This window comes from Apium graveolens, chromosome 5 (assembly GCF_009905375.1).
Source record: "Apium graveolens cultivar Ventura chromosome 5, ASM990537v1, whole genome shotgun sequence".
Lineage (NCBI taxonomy): Eukaryota > Viridiplantae > Streptophyta > Magnoliopsida > Apiales > Apiaceae > Apium > Apium graveolens.
The window spans coordinates 114,509,604-114,533,436 of NC_133651.1; the positions used below are offsets into that span (position 1 = coordinate 114,509,604).

General features: G+C 37.0%; 2 protein-coding genes and 1 non-coding gene across 5 annotated transcripts; all 3 read left to right on the top strand.

Annotated features, from left to right (window-relative positions):
- The first annotated feature begins 4,712 nt into the window (after window positions 1–4,712).
- Window positions 4,713–4,819, top strand: LOC141662561 (small nucleolar RNA R71). The gene has a single exon (XR_012550670.1). It is a non-coding gene; the product is annotated as a small nucleolar RNA R71 (small nucleolar RNA).
- A 5,009-nt stretch (window positions 4,820–9,828) lies between these two features.
- Window positions 9,829–14,607, top strand: LOC141724395 (replication protein A 70 kDa DNA-binding subunit C-like). Of its 3 annotated transcripts, none has more exons than XM_074526539.1 (9): window positions 9,829–10,174; window positions 10,653–10,830; window positions 10,908–11,181; window positions 11,285–11,372; window positions 12,116–12,201; window positions 12,389–12,606; window positions 13,512–13,669; window positions 13,765–14,059; window positions 14,147–14,607. In XM_074526539.1, the coding sequence occupies exons 2-9, from the start codon at window positions 10,678–10,680 to the stop codon at window positions 14,351–14,353; spliced, it is 1,479 nt and encodes a 492-aa protein (XP_074382640.1). In that variant the 5' UTR covers window positions 9,829–10,174; window positions 10,653–10,677; the 3' UTR covers window positions 14,354–14,607. The 3 variants fall into 3 exon arrangements, with proteins under 3 accessions (XP_074382640.1, XP_074382639.1, XP_074382641.1); XM_074526538.1 differs by having other exon boundaries at window positions 9,830–10,174; window positions 10,646–10,830; XM_074526540.1 differs by having other exon boundaries at window positions 9,831–10,174; window positions 10,761–10,830.
- Window positions 14,608–18,490: 3,883 nt separating this feature from the next.
- Window positions 18,491–22,193, top strand: LOC141660320 (uncharacterized). The gene is made up of 5 exons (XM_074467299.1): window positions 18,491–18,607; window positions 19,261–19,577; window positions 19,753–20,581; window positions 20,674–20,881; window positions 20,980–22,193. The coding sequence occupies exons 1-5, from the start codon at window positions 18,491–18,493 to the stop codon at window positions 22,191–22,193; spliced, it is 2,685 nt and encodes an 894-aa protein (XP_074323400.1).
- Window positions 22,194–23,833: the final 1,640 nt, after the last annotated feature.

Sequence of the window (23,833 nt, forward strand, 5' to 3'; positions counted from 1 at the left end):
ACCACTTCTCGGTTTGCCATGTCCCCATAGTAGTGCTTCAACCGCTGACCGTTAACCTTGAATGCTTGGTCCAGATCATTCTCAAAAATTTCCACCGCTCCATGTGGAAACACAGTTTTGACAATAAAAGGTCCAGACCACCTTGATTTCAACTTCCCAGGAAAAAGTCGGAGCCGAGAGTTGAATAAGAGAACTTGTTGCCCTGACACAAATAACTTTGGATGTAGCTTCCTATCGTGCCACCTCTTCACCTTTTCCTTATACATTTTGTTATTTTTCGTACGCTTGAAGTCGAAATTCATCCAGTTCATTAAGCTGAAGCATTCTTTTCTTACCAGCTGCATCTAAATCCAGGTTCAACTTCTTCAATGCCCAGTAGGTCTTATGCTCAAGCTCCGCAGGTAGATGACATCCCTTACCGTACACCAACTGAAACGGTGACATCCCAAGTGGAGTTTTGTATGCTGTTCTGTAAGCCCAAACAGCTTCATCGAGCTTTAAAGACCAATCCTTCCTTGACGGACAAACAACCTTCTCTAGAATGCGCTTTATCTCTCTGTTAGACACTTCCGCTTGTCCATTTGTTTGTGGGTGATAGGCAGTAGCTACTCGATGATTCACATTATAACGCTGCATCATAGAAGTGAACTTACGGTTGCAAAAATGCGATCCTTCATCACTTATGATTACCCGAGGTGTTCCAAACCTTGTGAAAATTTGCTTATGAAGAAAATTTAGCACTGCCTTTGCATCATTTGTCGGTAAAGCTTTAACTTCGACCCATTTTGAGACATAATCGACTGCCAGCAAGATGTACTGATTATTGCAAGACGAGATAAAAGGCCCCATGAAATCGATTCCCCATACATCAAAGACCTCGACTTCAAGCATCACATTTAATGGCATTTCATCCTTCCTTGACAAATTTCCCACCCTTTGGCAACGATCACACCTTAAAACAAACTGATGAGCATCCTTGAACAAAGTAGGCCAGAAAAAACCTGCTTGCAGAATACGAGCTGCCGTCTTCTCACCGCCATAGTGTCCACCATAAACCGTGGAATGGCAGTCTCGTAATATCCCCTCCGTCTCACAGAACGGGATATATCTCCTGATGATCTGGTCAGCTCCCTGTCTAAACAAATATGGTTCATCCCACATATACCACTTCACCTCATGCAGAAACTTCTTCTTTTGAGCGGATGCTAAATTAGGAGGCATTATATTGCTGACGAGATAGTTTACAATATCTGCAAACCATGGTTCTTCCTCCTGAATTATAAACAACTGCTCATCCGGAAAAGATTCATTGATTAACGTCCTATCTTGTGAAGTAGAATCGGGATTCTCCAACCTAGAGAGATGGTCAGCTACTTGATTCTCAGTACCTTTTCTATCTTTGATCTCTAACTCAAATTCCTGAAGTAAAAGCACCCAACGAATGAGTCTCGGCTTCGAATCCTTCTTGGAGACAAGATAGCGAATAGCTGCATGATCAGTGAATACTGTTACTTTCGTACCAAGCAGATAAAATTGAAATTTCTCAAAACCAAAGACTATAGCCAAAAGCTCCTTCTCAGTAGTGGTGTAGTTCAATTGGGCACCATTTAAAGTCTTACTCGAATAGTAGACCACATGGAAGATATTTTTCTTGCGCTGTCCCAGAACTGCACCTACCGCATAATCACTTGCATCACACATCATCTCAAACGGTTCTGTCCAATCCGGTGCTGTAATAACTGGTGCAGTGATCAAACTCTTCTTGAGAGTCTCGAATGCTGCCAAACATTCATCATCAAATTTGAAAGGCACATCTTTCTCAAGCAAATTGCACAACGGCTTAGATATCTTTGAAAAGTCCTTGATGAAGCGCCGATAAAAACCCGCATGACCCAGAAAACTACGGATTCCTTTCACAGAATTAGGTGGGGGAAGATTTTCAATGACTCCCACCTTGGCCTTGTCCACCTCCAGACCCTTGCTAGAGACCTTATGCCCAAGGATAATGCCTTCACGCACCATAAAATGACATTTCTCCCAATTGAGCACCAAATTAGTTTCCACGCATCTTTTGAGTACGGCGCGCAGATTATTCAAACATTCATCATATGAGTGTCCAAAGACGGAGAAGTCATCCATGAACACTTCGACGTTATTTCCAATCATGTCAGAGAATATAGCCATCATACATCTCTGAAAGGTGGCCGGTGCGCCACATAACCCAAACGAAACTCTGCGAAAAGCAAACGTGCCAAATGGACAAGTGAAGGTAGTCTTTTCCTGATCCTCTGGTGCAATACAAATCTGATTATACCCGGAATAACCATCCAGAAGACAAAAATACTCATGTCCCGCCAATCTGTCAAGCATCTGATCAATAAATGGAAGAGGGAAGTGATCCTTCCTTGTGGCTTTGTTCAATTTTCTATAATCCATGCATACTCTCCATCCTGTAACTGTTCGAGTAGGGATGAGCTCATTCTTTTCATTTGTGACCACAGTGATACCTCCCTTCTTAGGTACACATTGTACGGGGCTCACCCATGAGCTGTCAGAAATAGGATAAATGATGCCTGCATCTAGCCATTTCAGAATTTTTTTCTTCACCACCTCCTTCATGATGGGATTCAGTCTTCGCTGCTGTTCCACAGTTGGCTTACTACCTTCCTCTAGCAGAATTTTATGCATACAATATGAAGGACTTATCCCCTTGATGTCTGCTATGGTCCATCCAATAGCCGATTTGAATTCTCTCAAAATCCTTAAGAGCTTGTCTTCCTCACTACCTGAAAGGTCAGATGAAATAATAACAGGTAACGTAGATGAATCACCTAAAAAAGCATACCTCAAGTGCTCAGGTAATGGCTTGAGCTCCAAGGTAGGTGCTTCCTCTATTGATGGTTTGAGCTTCCCTTCAGCGTTCTTGAGGTCAGAAGTACCAAGAGATTCAAATGGTATGTCCAGCTTTCGCTTCCAGGGAGAAGCGTTCAGATATTGTAATTGCTCATTGTTATCTTCATCATCGCTGTCACAATCCCCCACTAAGGCCTTTTCCAATGCATCAGACATTAGCATGTGATCGAGTTCCGAAGTAACCAAAGAATCAATCACATCCAATTTTAAGCACTCCTCATCTTCTGTAGGGAATTTCATTGCCTTGAATACGTTAAAGGTCACATCCCTGATCTTGGACCCGCATAGTAAGTTCACCTTTTTGCACATCTATCAAGGTACGGCCAGTAGCCAAGAAAGGCCTTCCCAAGTTTATGGGGATCTTCTTATCTTTCTCAAAATCCAGAATAACAAAATCTGCTGGAAAGAAGAGCTTATCCACCTTGACGAGCACATCCTCAACTATGCCCCTTGGGTAAGTAATGGAATGGTCAGCCAATTGTAGCGACATGTATATGGGTTTTGGATCTGGCAGATCCAACTTTTTAAAGATTGACAACGGCATCAGATTAATGCTTGCTCCCAAATCACAAAGGAACTTGTCAAAAGTTAGATTGCCAATGGTGCAAGGAATGGTGAAGCTTCCTGGATCTTTCAGTTTTGGTGGTAACTTTTGCTGCAGAACAGCGCTGCATTCTTCCGTGAGAGCAACGGTTTCAAGGTCATCCAGTTTCACCTTCCTTGAAAGAATAGTCTTCATAAACTTCGCATAACTGGGCATTTGTTCCAGAGCCTCAGCGAAAGGTATATTGATGTGAAGTTTCTTGAACACCTCCAGAAACTTTCCGAACTATCTATCCAGCTTTTGTTGCTGCAATCTCTTAGGAAAAGGTGGTGGAGGATAGAGCTGTTTCTCCCCTGTATTAGCCTCAGGCAGAGTGTGTTCAACAGTAGTCTTCCTTGGTTCCGCCGCTTTATCCTTTTGCTTAGATTCTTCACCTCTAATTTCAGCTTCTACTTCTTTTGCCTTTTCAGCATCAGCTACTTTTCCAGACCTTAAGGTAATAGCCTTGACTTGCTCTTTAGCTTCCTTCATGCCTGGTACTTCCGTGTCACTGGGAAGAGTGCCAGGTTGACAATTGAGCACTACATTGGCTAATTGACCGATTTGATTTTCCAAGGTCTTGATAGAAACCGCCTGACTCTTGCACAACAGCTTAAGTTCCTCAAAATCAGCACTAGTAGGTGCAGCTACACTTCCCTGTTGAGGATATGATTGCCTTGTAGCATACTGCTGTGGTTGCTAGAATCCAGGTGGGTTAAACTGTTTACTCTCTCCTTGCTGATATGGTGGCTGAATAGCATTCTGATTATTCCCCCAGCTGAAATTTGGATGATTTCTGTTGTTAGGATGATAGGTCGCTGGCACAGGCTGCTGTTGTCGCTGATAATTATTCACATACTGAACAGATTCGTGTACAAGAGAACACTGATCCGTAGCATGAGAACCTGCACAAAGCTCACAAACTATAGCTATTTGATTAACTCCATACGTAGCCAGAGAATCAACCTTCATTGATAGCGCTTGGAGCTGGGCTGCAATATCGGTGGCTGCATCAACTTCCAGAATACCTGCTACCTTGCCTGACGTCATCCTCTGAGTGGGGTTTTGATGCTCATTTGCAGCCATCGTCTCTATAAGATTATACGCCTCAGTATAGCTTTTAGCCCATAAAGCGCCTCCAGCTGCTGCATCGAGCATGGGCCGAGATTGGGCCCCCAAACCATTATAGAAACCAGTGATCACCATCCAATCCGGCATTCCATGATGTGGACATTTTCTCAACATTTCCTTGTAGCGTTCCCAAGCCTCGCACATAGATTCTGTAGGTTGCTGCGCAAACTGAGTAAGAGCACTCCTCATAGCAGCAGTCTTTGCCATCGGATAAAACTTCACCAGAAACTTTTGCGCAAGATCTTGCCACGTAGTGATGGACCCAGCTGGTTCAGAATGTAATCAGTCTTTAGCCTTGTCCCTTAGTGAGAATGGGAAAAGCCTCAACTTGATAGCCTCATCAGTCACGCCATTATACTTAAAAGTGCTGCAGATCTCGACAAAATTCCTTATGTGCATGTTGGGGTCTTCAGTTGCCGCTCCTCCAAAAGAAACAGAATTCTGCACCATCTGAATAGTGCCCGACTTGATTTCAAAGGTGTTAGCTTGAATAGCCGGATGAAGGATACTTGACTGAATGTCATCAATTTTCGGCCGAGAAAAATCCATAAGAGCTGGATCAGCTTGAACAATACGATCTCCCATGTTTACTGGTTCTTTCTGCTCAGTTCCTGAATCCGAATCCTCAAAATCTAACTTCTCCGGAATATCGAGAACTTCGTCTGTCTCCTCAGCTGTATCTAAAGTCCTCTTGCGAGCACGAGAACGGGTTTGCATAAACGCTTGCTAAAGTACCTGAAACACAACCGGAAAAATAAGTAACTACTACGTCCTAATCACTGAGTCCTAATGACCAATGATGGTAAGTACATAAACTAAACAAATACGCCGAGTCCCCGGCAGCGGCGCCAAAAACTTGTTAGAGCGAAAACACGCACTAATATTCACGTAAGTATACGCGTTCGCAAGTAATATAGAATACTTTCTAGTTCGTTCAATTGAAATCATGATAAACAAACACAAGAAAATAATAACTAAACTAATTATATTAAAACAGAGTACGTCACAAGAGTAAATAAGTTCAAAGCAAGAAAACTAGCATCCAACATTACAACGAAACAAGAATCACAAGAATATATGCTTCCTCTTCGCTGCGGTGTGCTAAATCGGTCTTCTTCCTTATCTCCTTCGCTCCTTGCGTAAAAACACAATCTTCTTCAATCCACACCTGTGAAAACGTCTCAAATCTACTTATATAATAGTCCCATAAAACTCAGATTACATAGAAGTGGAAACCAAACAGAAGTAGAAGTCCTAAAATAATTTGTCTTTTTTCCCGACACTGCGCGGCCGCTCAGCATAGCTGAGCGGGCGCTCAGCTTGCTGCGCGGCCGCTCAGCAATGCTGAGCGGGCGCTCAGACCTCTTCTGGAAAATTTCTGATTTCGCTCCGTTTCTTCGCCGTAATCTGCCCGTTTCTTTCCTCTCGCAATGGTGAACACATGCCAAGGCTTACTCTTGATGATTCCTCCCCCGAAATGCAACTAAAACCCTGAAATGCATAAACACTAGAAAAACGCATCAAATACACAAAATACTTGATTTCAAGACACCAATTTAAGCCATTTTAAGATGCTCTAAGTGGTATATAATGCCACTTATCAGTTAACAAAATAAGGCCGATGTTTAACATTTGTGCTAATTATTTCCTTAGAAGATAATACTATTAAAGTCATGTTAATTTAGAAAAAATTAAGCAACTAAGATCAAGGAGAATTTTAAGGTGGATATGTATGACTTAACTTCCTAATATATACTTGATTGTTAATCATTAATTTATAGTAATGTAAAACCATATAATTTCCACGATATTGTATAATAACTCCCTACAAATCAACAGTTAACTACACCATGATAACAAGTTGTTTTATAAAAGTATACTCCAATTTTCAATACCGAATTTGTTTGTTATTCTGATCAAATCTCACTGAAGACATTTCTCTCCATAATTGCCTTATTTTCAGGTAATTTTTTGTAATATGAAACTGAGTCCCAACATGTATTGTCACTTGATTTAAGGCAACAACATGTTACTACACTAACATATTTTAAACTTAAGTATTCCGATTTATTATTGTTTGTATTAATTTTTATAATACACTCCATTGTTTTTATTTTGTAGCTTAGATGGATACTTTTTCATTATCAGTTATCAGAATTGAATCACAATACAACTGGTTGGAGGCTATAGTTTTGGTGGCTTAAGTTAATAATAATTTACCCAAGTATTGCTCATCCACAAAGATTTATATCAATATTGCTCATCCTGATGTCTTGAACTTAAGGCAGAGCTATGATTCGTTGTTAGAATATAAAATAATCATTCTTTTCTTTTTTATTTAACTAACACTTTAATTGTTATCATCGAAGTTTGGTGGAGATCGGATACAATGGCTCATTCTAGGCGCATTGATGATCGATTAAGATACAAAGTGATGAAAGATATTCGAGGCTTAAAACAATGTCCTTCTAATTAGTAATTTTATATTGGATCGTTTATGTGTAAAGTATTTTTAGTAAATTGCTTATAATTCTTCCTTTTATTACAAAGATTGTTGAGCACTATTTCTCATTTTTTATTTTTCATTCGTTTTAACATATGTGTTATTATATTATACAAGTAACTTAGACAAAGTTTTTGTATCCTGCGTCGCCTCCATCAACTAAGTAAAATTAAGCAAAGCATTCGAATATGTAATGATTTCAATTAACAGTGCATATATAGATAATAAACATTCAACAAATGACAATGACACGGAGTATAATAATCACACATAGCATAATGATTTGATACGTTTTGATAAAATCATACCAGAGTCAAATAATATGCTTAATACCAGAGTAATAGAAAACTTCAACATCTTTTTTGGAGTACTGTTATTGTCAGAAGAAAATTCTATTGCTTAAGTGGAAAATGAGTTACTTAATCTCTACCGGGGAAACTAACAAGAAATACAATGGCATCTTCTTCCAAAAGACTAAAAACCAAAGTTTCATCCAAGGATACGTGGTTATCTCTTGCAAATTGATTCCATCCTCCTGACATCCTTGGAGTGCTGCCGAATATCACAATCGTAACACTCCATTCACCGTTAGGAGTCCTTAGGACAACTCTATCGCCAGCTTCCAAAGAGCGGTTTGCTGGTCTGATGTGTTTTGAAATATACTGCAAAACGATAAAAACTTAAACTTCTCAATCCAAAAAGATAATTAAAATTGAACTATAATTTTTATTTACAAAATATTAGAAAAATACTGACACTTTGATGTTTCAGCGAACTATATTCATTTAAAATTTATATGTTTCATGTACCGGTCCATGAGTTGTGTTGTCCGTATTAGAAAGGCTCATCACTGCAGAAAAATTGATGCCATCAATGTTCAGTCATGCTTGCTGTATTCCTGCAGGAATGTGCTCCCCGCTAGCTTCCAAATCATGCTCATAGTTCTCTGGTTCCTCATTTTCTATATCATTTTCCATTTCTATCACACACAAATAATCATTGATGATTAAATTTATAATTAAATAACTATCATATGAATGATATATGTATTAATTAATTAAGAAAATAGATAGATAAAAATACAGAGATGTGCTATATAATGCAAATTAAGCATTTAGTCAGATGCATATGACCTGAATCATTCGAAAGGTTGTCCATCAGCATTACTTCGATGTCTGAACTATCAAATACATGATTAAAAAGTTCTCATTGCCAAAGTAAGTAAGTAGGATTTTCTCTGACTCACTCAAACCATATTCCGCAATAAGATTCGTTAGACCAAACATTTTTCGAGCATTTTGGAAATAGGTTCCTTCATACTGAGTAACATTTCTAAAAAAAAAACTTCAAATTAAATGGAAGGAGTTTTCCAAAATGTCTCCAGAATCGTCCCGGTATTGGCTGAAAAAAATTAATAATTTAAAGTGCAGATTACAACCTTGATAATATTATCCAATACAGAAAATTATGCTCGCTTTTATTGGAAATAAAACTTTAATTTACTGAAAAGCATATGAAATTCTAAATTAACGCAATGTACACTTTGGCATGTGCTTACTATTTCTCCAAGCTGAATTTCTTGATTATTGAGAAACACAAGAATCTTCCATCCAAACCCATTGCTAAGATCTGAAATTAACATATTATGCAAAGAATAGGTTTATAAGTATACTATTCTAAAAAATTAAAGTACGAATACGATTAAGTTTCAGATTTCAGTATGAGAAACTCACCTTGATCATAAAAATATACCACATGATATGGTTCTATTTAGCAAATTAATCATGAAGCTGTTGGTTATACAAATACAGATTTTGCTGGATGTAGGGTTGATAGGAAGAGTATTAGTGGAAGCTGTCAATTTCTTGGACAAAGACTTGTATCCTGGTATAGCAAGAAACAACAATCTGTATCAACTTCTACAGCTGAGGCTGAATACATAGCTGCAGGAAGTTGTTGTGTTCAAGTGCTTTGGATTTAAAATTAGCTAATGGATTATGGCCTAGTGTTACACAAAATTCCTATCATGTATGACAATACTAGTGCTATATATATAGTAGCTAATCCAGTTAATCATTCTAGAACAAAATACATTAATGTAAGATACCATTTTATTAGAGAACATGCTACAAATAGTACCATTAGCTCATTTTTGTTCCAACAGAAAAACAATTAGCTTACATTATTACTAAACCTTTGGATGAAGCAACTTTCACCGGACTTGTAGGTGAAATTGGAATGCTTAATTCTTCATCTTAAGGCAAGAACTCAGCTAATGTTTTGCAGTAGATTAATTTCTAATAAATCAATCTTTATTTGATTTAAATTGAAAATTAACTGAAATATGACTTATAAATATTTCATAAATCTCTGCATATTTATTTTTCAAAATTCAAATTTCAACTTGGAATTCTTCAAATTCTAAGTAAACTGCTCAACTGTTAATTTACATCCTTAATATGTAAAATTAACACAAGGCGGAATTAAATTGATCAAAAGTATATAGATAACTGAGTTCTCGATAAATCTAATTGACTTCTCGACAAGTCATTTTAAGACTTTTCGGGTGAGTTCTCGATAAGTCAATTATCTTTTAAAGAACTAACAAAGAACTTTCCATCTTATCTTATATCTTATATATCTTATATCTTATATATATCTACATAAAGTAAAAACCCGGTGGCTGACGTGGCGCTACTGGCTCCTCTGGATTGGGTTCTTTCTCCTCCAATGATGTAGCCTATTTTGTTGAGGACTTCTCACATTCCTTACTGTCGTATTAAAGTTGTGAGGACTTCTCACATTCCTTACTGTCGTATTAAAGTTGTGAGGACTTCTCACATTCCCCGGAGAGTTTGGCTGGGAGTTTAGAAATTTCGGCAGTTTCGATCTTTAATCAATAATTGAAGCCTCATCATCTGCTCTTTAATCAATAACTAAAGCCTCATCATCTGCTCTCAGATTAGCCTATAAATAGTATGCTAGGCCGATTAGCGATGGTTCAGGTTAACGGAATAGTTTTGCAGAGGATTTTATTGGAAAAGGTTCGGTTATATTTTTTGAATATTCAGTCCATTTTAGTTATATACATATCTCATGTTTGTTTTCCATTTTAGTTGTATACATATTTCATGTGTGTGTTCATTTGGCGGTATATTTTTTAAGTCAGTCCACTTTAGTTGTATGTATATGTTATAGGTGTGTTATTTGGCAGTTTGTTTCGGAATCCTTGTGTGTTGTTAGGATTCAGATGTTAAATACAGATATGTTTATCTGGAAATTTATGTGTTGGTCTGCCGATTTGTTTCAGGCTCCTTGCGTACTGTTAGAATTTAAATGTTAAAAATATAGATATGTTCATTTGAAAATTTATGGGTTTTTCCAAATGTGAAGGCATTTGAAGCACCCAATTTGTCTAAATGTGAACTGGTACAGCTATGGGTTCCTTGCATGCTGTTAGAATTTAAATGTTATATATAGAAATGTTAATTTGGAAATTTATGGGTTTTATCAAGTGTAAAGGATTTTGAAGCACCTAATTGGCTGAATGTTAACTGGTACAACTATGGCATACATCCATCTTTCTGAATTGAGGGGCGATGACTGGGTGATAAGGGTTCGCATTTGCAGGATGTGGGAGTCTGTCAGTACGAAGGATGGCAGTTTGATAAGCGTGGACATGATACTGATTGATGAGATGGTATACCTTTTTTCCCTCCACATCATTAGTACCTAATAATTTTGTATTGAATTTGTGCAAGTTTGTATTGGTGCTAGGAAAACCTTATGCATGCTGTTGTGCGGAAGCACTTGGTGCCTCGCTTCAAGCACCGATTGACCAAAGGCCTGATCTATGAACTCAGGAATGTTAAGGTTGCGCTAAATGTTTACCCATACAGACCTCTTGCAAGCAATTTGAGGCTGTTGTTCCTGCCAGCAACTGAGGTCAGGAAACTTGGTGAGGATGTTGCAAGCATTCCGAGGCATGGTTTCCAGTTTGTGGATCAGGCCGTGCTCAGGGTTCGTGCCGATGATGTTACTACTCTCTCAGGTATTGTCTCTTAGGCTGATGCAAATATATATATATATATATATATATATGTTGGGATTTGAATGATTGGAAGAGACCCAGTTCTGATCTTCCAGTTGTGCAGACATTGTGGGTTGCTTGTGCGGTTTTGGTCAGCTGGAGGTTGTTGGAACAGGCTACCGGAAAAGGGATATAAGAATTTTCACTGATTAGTAAGCTCTGAAATATCTTTGTATAAAAAAAGGTTTTAAAATTTAAATGTTTATAAAGTGGCTCCTGTGTGTTGCTATATTTACTACTTCCAAGAATTAGCAAGTGCAACAGTACTAATTATATTAGCCAGTCCAATAAGCATATCTTGAGTTGGTACGGAAATAGGCCCAGGCCACTTAATATGGTAATATACTTAACAGTTTTAGAAGACAACAGGTTACTTTTAAAATTAAAGGATGTAACAAATGGTGAGGTGTTTAGTGTTACTACTTTCCTTCTTCCAGAAATTAACAAGGTTAAAAATGCTGGTTATATTATCCCGGGCTGAGACCAGGAGGTGGCTGGTTCAAAATCTTTCCTTCTTTGTCTTGTCCATGTACTACTTTGAGTAGCCAAGTATCTATTATAATTTATACTTATACTATTGTCACTAAATCTGGGTAGGAGTTAACCTTCAAGAAAGAGAATTGTGCTTAGCATTCGTTTTGTCAAACTTTGGACATCATATATTAATATTGTGCCTTAGAGATTATTTATAAGAATAACAACAATGTTTTGTTCACACTAGAATTTTTTCAAAACTTGGGTAGGAGTTGACCTTCAAGAAAGGAAATTATGCTTAGCCTTCATTTGTCAAACTTTGGACATCATATATTAATATTGTGCCTTGGAGATTATTTATAAGAATAACAACAATGTTTTGTTCACACTTGAATTTTTTCAAAACTTGCTTCTTCATTAGCTCCGTCACCAGCACGATAACTTTGTGGGCAGGATGGAGGCCTTATGTTATCGTTGTCTCTTCAGTCACGGTAAAGACCTATCAAGGTATAAATTTCGGCCGATAACTTTGTGGGCAGGATGGAGGCCTTATGTTATCGTTGTCTCTTCAGTCACGGTAAAGACCTATCAAGGTATAAATTTCGGCCAAATATACAGTCCAAAAAATCAAAAACGTTGAATACTCTTACAAATGTTTATGGATAGCTTTTTGGTTCCTCAATTTGTTTTGCAGGTTCTTTGACCTTTGCTATAACTAGCGGTAGCCAGATTTATATTAACCCAAATGTAGGCCATGTCTCCTCTATACGGGAAAGGTTTTCAGCTCTATCCCTTAAAGTAATTCCAATTGATGGCGCTACTGTTGCGAGAATTCCTCCTGAGGAGGCGATGTTTATTAATAGGATGACTGTCGAAGCTCTGGTGAATGCTACATGTGCTGGTGAGCTGAAGGTATATTCCTTATTTGTCTAAGCAAAATCCTTACCGTATTGGTTGTTATAGCTGATCTATACCTTTAGTCTGCATTTTTTAAACTGATTAATAGTGTAATTTAGTTGGGTTAAATAATTAAAAGAATTTAAATCGTGATCTCTAGGGACATGGACTTTTTTGTAACCTGGACTAATTGATTTTCATTTAGTACAACACACTAACTATCAACAACAATTGCAGATATAACTGGCTCCTGAAGTAAATAAATAAATTGATTTTATCCAAATTCTTGCTTTTTGATTTGTTTCCACAGCAACTCAAGTAGCAAGGTTAAATATTTAGTAATAAGTTCCTACTGATCAACTTCATAATTCTGGTTTTTTATTTTTTATTGAGCATATATTCAGGAAGTGATGATGATCAGTGCTCTGCAAATGATGATTGTAAGTGGGAATGATAATTGCTACTTTTGGTAGCTAAAAATATTAAGACTGACAGGGATTTGCATTATCACGACCCCCGCCTTCATCTTTGTATTGTGCAGTATTTAGAAAGTTGATATATTGCAACTATGTTGGTTCTGTACCTTGTGTCTTAATAACCTAGATGGTGATAGTATTACAAACCTGATAGTGTTATAAATCGGTTGTTAGTCAATTTCAGAGAACCATTATGTGGGGATTACAGTCACTCAATCGGAAAAGATGTTGTTTTAGGATCATAATTTAAAAGATTGATAACTCAATCAGTAAAAAACAATGAAAATGCAACAATTACAAAACAAATTTAATATCAGAATAATTGTTAGGTGTTTTTGTTGTACCTGCCACAATCGAAAGTGTTTTCTTGGCGTGTGGCTAATAGGGTGTGTTTATAATTTACATTTGCTTTTTAACCAAGAAGAGCCCCATAAACTGTCACAGGTAGATGTTGTGACCTTGAAAGCGACAAAAACTGCCATAAACAATCATTATGGCTGGTATTATGTTTCGTACAAATCCTGTGTGAGAAAGGTTGTTCCAAAGGATGGAATTTATGTCTGTAACACTTGTGCCAAGCCGGTTGACTTCCCTCTGACACTGTAAGCCTATATATGTGTTGTTGTGTTCCCTAATGTCTACGACCTGGCTTGCTTTCTTGTTGTCACAACCTCCCTTACACACCTTTGCTCTTCAGGTTTCGAGTGAATGTTCAAGTTGAAGACACAACTGGATCTACCACGGTTGTTTTGTTCAATGCTGCCATAGAGCGCTTGCTGGACATCTCTGCCAAAAAATTAATTAATAACATGCCTCCGGGAGATACTTCTCTTCCCACCAAGCTGCAACCACTTTTGGGGAGGGAGTTTGTCTTCAAGCTTAAGCTGAACAAGTATAATTTGGTCGAAGGCTTGCAAGACTATGGAGTATCCGCAGTTTACACCCCGCTGGCAGAGCTGGAGTCTGTGCATGCTACGGGCCACCTCACACATGTAAGCAAAATTTACAAACCCCCTGCCTTCAAACCTTTTCAAAGCATAAATAACAGGTTTCATATGTTTGTTGTTCCCACTTTTCAGGCTGGAGGCTATCTGATGGAGTCTCTGACTGATGATGACAATGTTCCTGAGGGTGACAAGAAGCGTAAGATGGTCCTCTCACCTGTTATCAAAAATGTCACAGAAAATAGCGGTGAGGGCCTCTCAGCTATTAACAAGGACGCCGCTGAAAATATGAGCGGACCTGTTATCAATGATGCCACTGGAACTTGCAGCGGGGATCCTTAACAGAAGTAACACCTACTTTACCGCTGGGAGGTGGCATATGAGTAGTACTAGCAGCTTCACTCCTGCTTTTATATTTTATAGTACTATTTCCAGGTCAAGTTGTGGCGGTTGGCCTGTAATAGACTACACCATATTCCCAGGCAACAAATAAATCATGTAATTTGAACCTGTTATTTCTAGCTTTATTATGCTTTGATATTATATTTGAACTCCCACCTGGTGCTTTCTTAATGTTGCTATTGTCATTTTTCTTCCATGGCTCTTTGATTTTGATTCTTTTGTGACTTATGTTCCTGTCTGTACACAACAAATAGGTTGGAGACAGATTACTTGATCATATAATTTATATAAAATTATATTAATTGATGTGCTAGGTTGGGCACAATAAAAAAGATTTTAAAATTTAAATTTTTATAAAGTGGTTCGTGTATATAATTTTAATAGAATTATATTTATCATTAATATAAAAGAGAAAAATATTTCCCCCTACATGAATACTTTTTTTAGTATTTCTAAAATAAAAAATAAAATAAAATAATTTTTATTAGGATCCCATAATTTTGAATCATATTATTTATAATATAAGTTAAGAATTTTTTTTTAAAAAAACTTGGTTTCCTTTGTCTTAATTATTTTGTAGGATATATTCCTTTTATTTATTCCCCAAATTTGATCGACAATTCTGGCATGAAAAAAATATTTTTACATAAGACAGTCATAAGAATAAAAAAAACTTTATATATCTTTGTGTAAAAAAGGTTTTAAAATTTAAATATTTATGAAGTGGTTGGTGTATATAATTTTAATAATATTATATTCATCATTGATATGAAAGAGAATAATATTTTTCCCCTACATGAATATTTTTTCTAAAAAATGATTGCAAAAAAAGGTGTTCCCTGCCAGGTGTTGAATATACAAAAGCGCTTGAATTATTTCTACAAAAATAAAGCCCTCACCTACAATATGTCAACTGTTTTGGATTTTAGTAATACCATTTTTGGTAATACTAAAATTAAAAATTAAAATATAAGATTCTTTATTAGGACCCCATATTTTTGAATCATATTATTTATAATATAGGTTAAGAAAAAAAAATATATAAGCACACTTTTCAAACATGATTAAATTGTAAACTTTGAGTGCTTGGTACAGATAATTTTCACAAAAATATATTCTCAAAAAGATTTGCAGCCAAAATGCCCTGATATATCTCAGTGTCTTACTTCATTTTATGGGAATGGATAAATGGTGCAAATAGTTAAAAAGAGAGTCAACAAGATGCAAACATATTAATTTGTATCAGAAACTGTTGACTCTTTAACTCTCTCTTTTATTTTCCAGCAAGATTTGTTCAAAAATTATTGTCTTCCAGCTTTACAACTCTTGGCAGTGAATAAAAAAGATGATGCCAATGGACCAATTACTTCATCCTAACAAAGATTCTACAAGCTTCCAGGGTTGGTTATTTTCGCTTGCACGATATGAAAGGACTCTGAGAATCAGACTTAAGCGGCACATGATAACTCACAACCGCAGTGAGAGCTTCCATGCTACTTTTATCAAGAACAAAATTGCCAAACAAGCAAGGTTAATGAGAAAGATTGTTATTCTGAGTAGAAAACTCCGGACGGACCAAGGCTTGCATCCCCTCTCAGCACTGCACATTATGCGAGTTTGCTCACAGTGGCCCTCACAGATACTGTTTCCGCATCCTGCCCCTAAGCTCACGCCATCAAATGGTATTCTACCTCAATTTCTAGGCGTGTATTATATATTCATTGAATAGTTATTATATTCTGGTTAATTCATTATCATTATCATATTTTAGACATAACATCTTAACATTATTGGATAATTAGTTATGGTACAAAGCAATGAAACATTTTGTACAAGGTCAAATTTCAGATTTCAAACATCTTCCAAATGTGATGTTGAATGTCATTTTTACACTCACAACTGGAATTAAAAATGAAGTTAGAAAAAGGCCAATCACTGCTGCCCACATCAAAACAAATATACAAATATTGCTAGAAATTTCAGTTCTTTACTCATCAAAACAAATACATAAACAAACATTACAAGAAAATAATGTAAAAATGGTCATATGTCTTATACGTGTAGCAATTGCTTAGACCCCTCGGTTATTCTTGATACTAACATGTACCTACAATCCAGTCAAATTAACAATTCAGTCAAATGCACCGCAAAATTCCTTGGTCCTGCTGTAGGCCATAGTCAGCTTAACTCCGGTTCATTTTATGGGCTAAAATGGAGTCACCCATTTAAGAGGTCAATATTTTTGCAAGTTGCTTTCACTATACCGTAACTTTTCATCTATTTTGTGATTCTTCAGGAAATCAAAACGCATCATTGACCTTTATTCTCAATCCTAATCATATAGAATGTTAGGATACTCTCTTATGAATATTTCGCGCTGGCAAAGTTTTAAAAAAAATTATAATGTCTAAATGTTAAAAAAACCTAATCCATCAGTACTTGGCTACCTCCATATGCAATCAGACCCTTATAATCCTGTTGTAGTTCAGGTCTCAAGGATTGTGCCTCAACCCGTAACATCCCTCAACATAAACCACTGATAAGAAAAAAAATCATAAATTAAATTTTTAGGGGTTAGAGCTTCACAGCCAAATAATTCTGCTTGTGTTTAGTATATGTATATTGATCGATGCACAACATTTTTCAGATTTCGGGCCTGAAACTACTTTGCCAGTGAAGCTTATGCCTGCCAAGCGGCCACTACCAGGACCTTCCCAACCTGATCAAGGTATTTTAATGCACGTATTCCCTCTATGGCTCCTGGTATATGTTTTACATATATGATGTGACTTTAAATATGTATTATTATATATGTGGAGTCCTGGGATTACCATACAACTGCTGATTTATTTACTTGAAGGACACAATGACAACCAACCAAGGGTACCATGCCTCACAAACAAAATCGAGAGCGCCCTGAGTGGCCCGCTAATGCCCAACGATGTTGCAGGTTCAAGAAATAACCGTACCAGCTGGACTCCAGGTGCACTCTATATGATATTTGTAAATTACCTCATGTTAGCCTCACTACATACATGCTACAAAACATGAGTTCAAATTCTACTTGCTGATTTATTCTTCACTTCCTGTATGAATGTAGTTCATAAGGCGCTTCCATTGTACTTTGGGCCCCCAACGCACATGTGTATGCATTGTTCAGCTATGCTATGGTATGAGGAGCGGATTAAAAGAAACAGGCATACTGCCAACCCACAATTTACCTTTTATTGTATGGAAGGGAGAGTTAAGCTACCACTCTTGAAAGACCCACCACCCTTACTCAAACATCTTCTTGGCCCCAGATCAGGGAAACACGGAAATAAATTCAGGAGGAACATACGCCCCTACAACTCTATATTTGCTATGGCATCAATGGGAGTCCAGGTTGATAAATTGATTAACAAGTCACGGGGGCCTTATGTATTCCGTGCTGGTGGCCAAATTTACCACAACACAAGCTCATTACTCTCACCAATAGGTAAAAAACCCCTATTTGCCCAACTGTACATATATGACACTGATCATGAGATCACCAACAAAATCAGCACAATGCGAAACCCGGAAAAAGAACCAGCTATTGACGAGAGTATTGTACAAGGTTTAACAAAGATGTTGGACGAGCATAGCAACTTGGTGAGGTCTTACAGAAAAGCAAGGGATATGTTTGAAGCACAACCACACACCACTTTTCACTTGCGCCTGCCTGACGCCCGAACCAGAGACGGTAGAGAGTACAACATCCCAACAGAATCTGAAGTGGGCGGCTTGATAGTGGGAGAACTCACTGAGAAGAAATTTGAACGTGATATTATTGTTCACCATCGTACTAAAGGGATTACACACATTGATGAATTACACCCAAGTTATATGTCCATGGCATATCCATTAATCCACCCTTATGGCGAAGATGGCCACAGGCTTGGTATACCCTTTGCAAGCAGGGGTTCACAAACTTTTAAAAGACAGACACTGACAATGTGCCAATACTATTGTTTCAGACTCCAACAAAGAGCCAATGAGGGGCACACCTAACTGTTAGCGGGAAGGCTCTTGCAACAATATATAGTGGATGCTTACATGGCAATTGAGCAAGAAAGATTTAGATGGATTCGGACCCACCAAAATGAGCTTCGGACAGAACTGTACTCAGGCTTGATGGATGCAGTTCATCGTGGGGACTCAGACAGCTCTACGGTGGGAAAATCAGTGATCTTGCCCTCATCACACACTGGAGGCCCACGCTACAGAGCTTAAAATTATCAAGATGTAATGGCAATTTGTCGGTGGGTAGGATATCCAGATTTGTTCATTACATTCACATGTAACCCAAAATGGCCCGAAATTAATGACATGCTTGGCCTAATCGGACAAAAAAATTACCCTAATAGAGTTGATGTTCTATGCCGGGTGTTTGAGATCAAGTAATAGCAGCTGATGCACTACATCAAAAAGGAACAACCATTTGGCGAGGTCATGGCATGTAAGTTGGTTATGTTTTAACAGTTCCTACATATTTATACAACCTGGTATTTTGGTGGCAACTCAAATTTCTTTATTTCTTTCAAAAATTTAGGGTGTTGTCCCAACATATTAATTAATAGCCCCAATCGTCAGTACATGCTTATAAACCATTGAATTCTAAAAAAGGGGCTTGCCACATGCACACATCCTGCTTTTCTTGCACCCGTCAATGAAGAATCATTCGCCATAATATATTGACAGCATAATAAGTGTGGAAATACCAGACATAAATATTGACCCTGATGCCTATAACGTGGTGAAGAAATCTATGCTTCATGGTCCATGTGGACATACTAATATATTATCCCCTTGTATGCACCAACCAGGGGAAGTGTACTAAGTTCTTCCCAAAGAAATATAATGACCACACCACAATTGGAGAGGATGGTTTCCCAATTTATAGGCGCAGGGAAACAGGTGTGTCAGTGAAAAAAAAAGGCAGCCTCCTGGACAATCATTATGCCATCCCTTACAACAGAAATTTGTTGGTCAAGTTTGATGCTCATATTAACGTGGAGCTCTGCAATAGTGCAAGGTCTATAAAATATTTATTTAAATATATTAATAAAGGGCCAGATAGAGCAACCGCGGTGATTGAGGGCACGGACGAGAGGGATGAAATTAAGACGTATCTTGATTGCAGGTACGTAAAGATTTATCAAACACACGATTTTCCTTTCCTTTTAACATTTCAAATTTATTTTTTTATATAAGTGATTATCTATATACACAGCTTTACTATTGCCCTTTTATAATAATTTGACCATTACTGTGCCTCCAATTCAGAGACAAAACACTGACACATATATTCATTGTAGGTACATATCAGCGTGTGAGTCTTGCTGGAGAATCTTTCAGTTTAGCATCAACTACAGATACCCCACAGTTGAAAGACTACCTTTTCACCTTCCTGGTGAACATACTGTTATATTCGAGGAAAACAGGTCCATTGACAACGTGCTAAATGTGCCCGGAATAGAAAAGACCAAATTCACAGAATGGTTGGAAACAAACAGGATGAATGAGGATGCCCGCAATCTAACTTACGTGGAATTTCCTAGGCACTGGGTTTGGAATTTCAAGGGAAAATTATGGACCCGACGGAAAAAAGGTAAGGCGGTTGGTAGAATCTACTATACGCATCCGGCAAGCGGAGAACGCTTCTACATGCGCATGCTCCTTAATTTTGTGAGAGGGAGCACCTCATTTGAGTGCATAAGAACAATCAATGGAATTACATATCCAACTTTCAAGGCGGCATGCTATGCTTTGGGATTATTGGATGATGACAAGGAATGGATAGATTGCTTATCTGAGGCCGCAATTTGGGGAACGGGCAATGAATTACGCAACCTCTTTGTCACAATCCTTATCTTTTGCCAAGTTTCCAATATACCCGAACTATGGAAAACTCATTCTGAAATACTCTCAGAAAATATGCTTCACTTACAGCGAAAAAGGTTTCAAGTCCCTAACCTACAACTAACAAAAAAACAAATTGAATCATATGCACTGATGGAAATTGAAGCTCTCATGCAGAAATTAGGCAAAAGCCTAAAAGATATAGATGGAATGCCACAACCAGATCCATCCCTCACACGAGAATTTGGAAATAGACTATTGAGCGAAGAAATGGATTATGATCGAGTAGCTCTGAAGATCTTACATGACAGATCTCTGAGTGCTTTAAATCATTTCCAAAAAAAAAGGCTTATGACGCAATTGTGCACTTCGTTCAGCATGATGAGGGCAAATTATTCTTCATTAGCGGCCATGGTGGCACCGGTAAAACATTCTTATGGAATACAATCGCTTCAAAATTAAGATCAGAGTCGATGATAGTCTTTCCAGTCGCAACTTCAGGCCTAGCATCATTATTACTACCCAATGGTCAGACATCACACTCTCGATTTCGCATCCCTTTGGATGTCACAGCTGAATCTACATGTGAAATCAAACATGGCACACAGTTATCCCAACTTCTCCAGAAAACTTCTCTTATTATCTGGGATGAGGCACCGATGAAATTTTTTTTTGTTTTGAAGCTCTAGACAAGACCTTGAGAGATATACTAAGCACACGGTATGGAAATAGTCCATCCAAACCCTTTGGAGGCCTTACCGTTGTGTGTGGTGGTGACTTCCGCCAAATTCTACTTGTTATCCCGCAATGCGAGCGTGCTGATATAATTGATGCCTCCCTTAACTCATCATATCTTTGGCCTCACTTTGAAATATACGAACTGAAACAAAATATGAGGCTGCATAAAGAAGGGATTGATGAAATAGAGGCGAAAAGAGTAAAATCATTTGATAAATGGTTGTTACAGATTGGAGATGGTTCCCTGTACGACCTCCTTCACCAGGAACTAATAAGAATTCCATATGAACTATGCAAGTTAACAAGCAATGACCCCATGCAAGACATTGTTAACGAGGTCTACCCTTTACTGTTGGAAAGTTACAAGGATCCTGCATATCTAAAAGAGTGTGCTATATTAACACCCAAAAATGAAACTGTTCATGAGTTGAATGACTTTCTAATGAACATGATACCGGGAAAGGAAAGAACATATCTAAGTTCTGATAGTGTATGCAAAGCGAGTGTTAAGGCTGATAATGATGATTTGTTATACCCAATAGAATTTCTCAACAGCTTAAAATTTAGTGGGGTCCCAAACCATGACATACGACTTAAAGAAGGAACACCCATCATGCTGCTCAGGAATTTAAATCAATCAGGGGGCCTTTGTAATGGAACAAGGTTAATAGTCACACGCCTAGGAAAATGGTCGATCCGAGGGGATATTATTTCTGGAACAAAGGCTGGACAAAATGTTACTATTCCGCGTATCATTATGTCACCTAAAGAATCAAAATGGCCATTCAAACTTAATAGGCGTCAACTACCAGTAGCACCATATTTCGCGATGACGATAAATAAAAGCCAGGGACAGTCTTTAAAACGTGTTGGCTTGTATCCGCCTAACCAGGTTTTCACGCATGGACAAGTGTATGTTGCCCTGTCAAGAGTCACCGCGCGAGATGGGCTGGTCATAGTCAATGCTGATTCAGAAGTGAAGGACCAACATCTTATCAAGAACATTCTTTACAAAGAAGTGAAGGACCAACATCTTATCAAGAACATTGTTTATAAAGAGGTCTTTAACAACATTCAGGCCCCAACACGCGACAAAGGTATGGTATCAGACCCTTCTACTTCACGCGCAAAACAACACATAAATAATTGCCACACATGAAGTCACATATGATTGTTTGGGCATATGCATTGCGAGTTTGTTAACACTTATTTCATTTGAAAATTGTCTATGTCTATGCTTGCTTCCCCTATATGTAATACCCCAACTTTTCAGAAAATAGATATACTTAAATATTCAGCTAAACTCCAAATTCAATCGATAATAAGAATAAGTTTCTAGTTTTTCATAAAATTCTAAAATCCGAGACAGAAATAAAATCATCTAAGCTGAAAATAAAGCAAATCCTGGGAGACGCAACTCCAATACAAACATAATCACTAAAATATTATTCCAAAGCAAGCTCAAATCAAGTTCACCTTTAAGATGTCCCAAAAGCTAAGCACCTGAAAATTTGTGAGTAATGAGCCAAGTGCCCAGCAAGAAAACAATTCTACACTAGTGGATCAAGTATCATAATTTTATAAAACAAAAATCATTTTCCGAAATCCATATGACATAAGATATAAAATTCCACAGCTTGCTAAGGTCACAAATACCTGGTGACACAGTATCAAAAGTTCATAATTTCTGTCAATAATGCGCTCCTTACTAAGGTATCATAGAGTGTGCGCTCCCGAAGGCATCATAAGTAGCACTCCCTAGTATGGTATCAAAGGCTAGTTCCAGAACTATACGCAATTACTAACTGGTTCAAAAGTCAGACCTCACTCGGAATTCTTATTTCTAAAACAGGGTACTTGATCTATAAATTTTAAAACAAAAGCAGTGCAAAAATATTTAAAAGATTTTAAAATAAAATAAAGTGTGAAGAGTTAACTTACCTTAATACCAATATCTCCCAATTTATGTTGCCAAAATGAACCTAGACATACACACATACACTTAATATAATAATCAGAATGTTAACTTCTATATGCCACTAAGCTAAAAAAACTTTAACTTTATAAAACTTAACCCACAATAACAATTAAATGTCACTATAAGTAACAAAATAAATTCATATTGACATATAAATACGACCATTCTCATATAATAGTTCAAAATAGTGTACCGACCAATAAAAAAAAATCTCAACACTTAAATACATTATATATACTAATAATAAATCAAGTCTATGTAAACTATTTAAATTCAGAACAAAATAGATGTACGTTTAATATTTACTATCTATATAATCTTTAAAATAAAATAACAAAGATAGATAAAATAGGTAACATATGCTTAGGATTATGCAAGTGGACAAAATATCAATATTGGTGTATAAAATTTTCATAACCTTACGTGTGAAAATATCATTATACAAAATAAGTATAACCAATTTAATAAATGAGCATATATTTAATTGGCGCACTAATCTAAATGCATATCTAAATCAAACATATATTTAACCTATAACACATGAATTATTATACATGCACAAAACACATAATTATAAACATAAATTCATGCATTAAATATTTACAAAAAAAATAGTGATTGTTAACTAAAACATTTAATAATCAACATCAAACTAAATGATTAAATTAAGTAAACTATAGTGTTATACACATAACCATGAAACTAAATAATAAAATAAACTAATAACAATTGAATTAGAGTAGTCATACATAAGTTCACAAAAATGTAATTTAATTATATATATATATAGAAGTATGCGGTAAACATGTAAAACACATAAG

What these genes read in the sequence shown, in the direction of transcription:
- LOC141724395 (XM_074526539.1), top strand. Translation starts at nt 10,678, where the DNA reads ATGTTAACTGGTACAACTATGGCATACATCCATCTTTCTGAATTGAGG. An exon ending in TGATACTGATTGATGAGATG is followed by an intron (nt 10,831 to 10,907) that starts GTATACCTTTTT and finishes TATTGGTGCTAG; the next exon opens with GAAAACCTTATGCATGCTGT. An exon ending in CATGTGCTGGTGAGCTGAAG is followed by an intron (nt 12,607 to 13,511) that starts GTATATTCCTTA and finishes AAACTGTCACAG; the next exon opens with GTAGATGTTGTGACCTTGAA.
- LOC141660320 (XM_074467299.1), top strand. Translation starts at nt 18,491, where the DNA reads ATGGCAATTGAGCAAGAAAGATTTAGATGGATTCGGACCCACCAAAAT. An exon ending in AAGACGTATCTTGATTGCAG is followed by an intron (nt 19,578 to 19,752) that starts GTACGTAAAGAT and finishes TATTCATTGTAG; the next exon opens with GTACATATCAGCGTGTGAGT. An exon ending in AAGAAATGGATTATGATCGA is followed by an intron (nt 20,582 to 20,673) that starts GTAGCTCTGAAG and finishes CACTTCGTTCAG; the next exon opens with CATGATGAGGGCAAATTATT.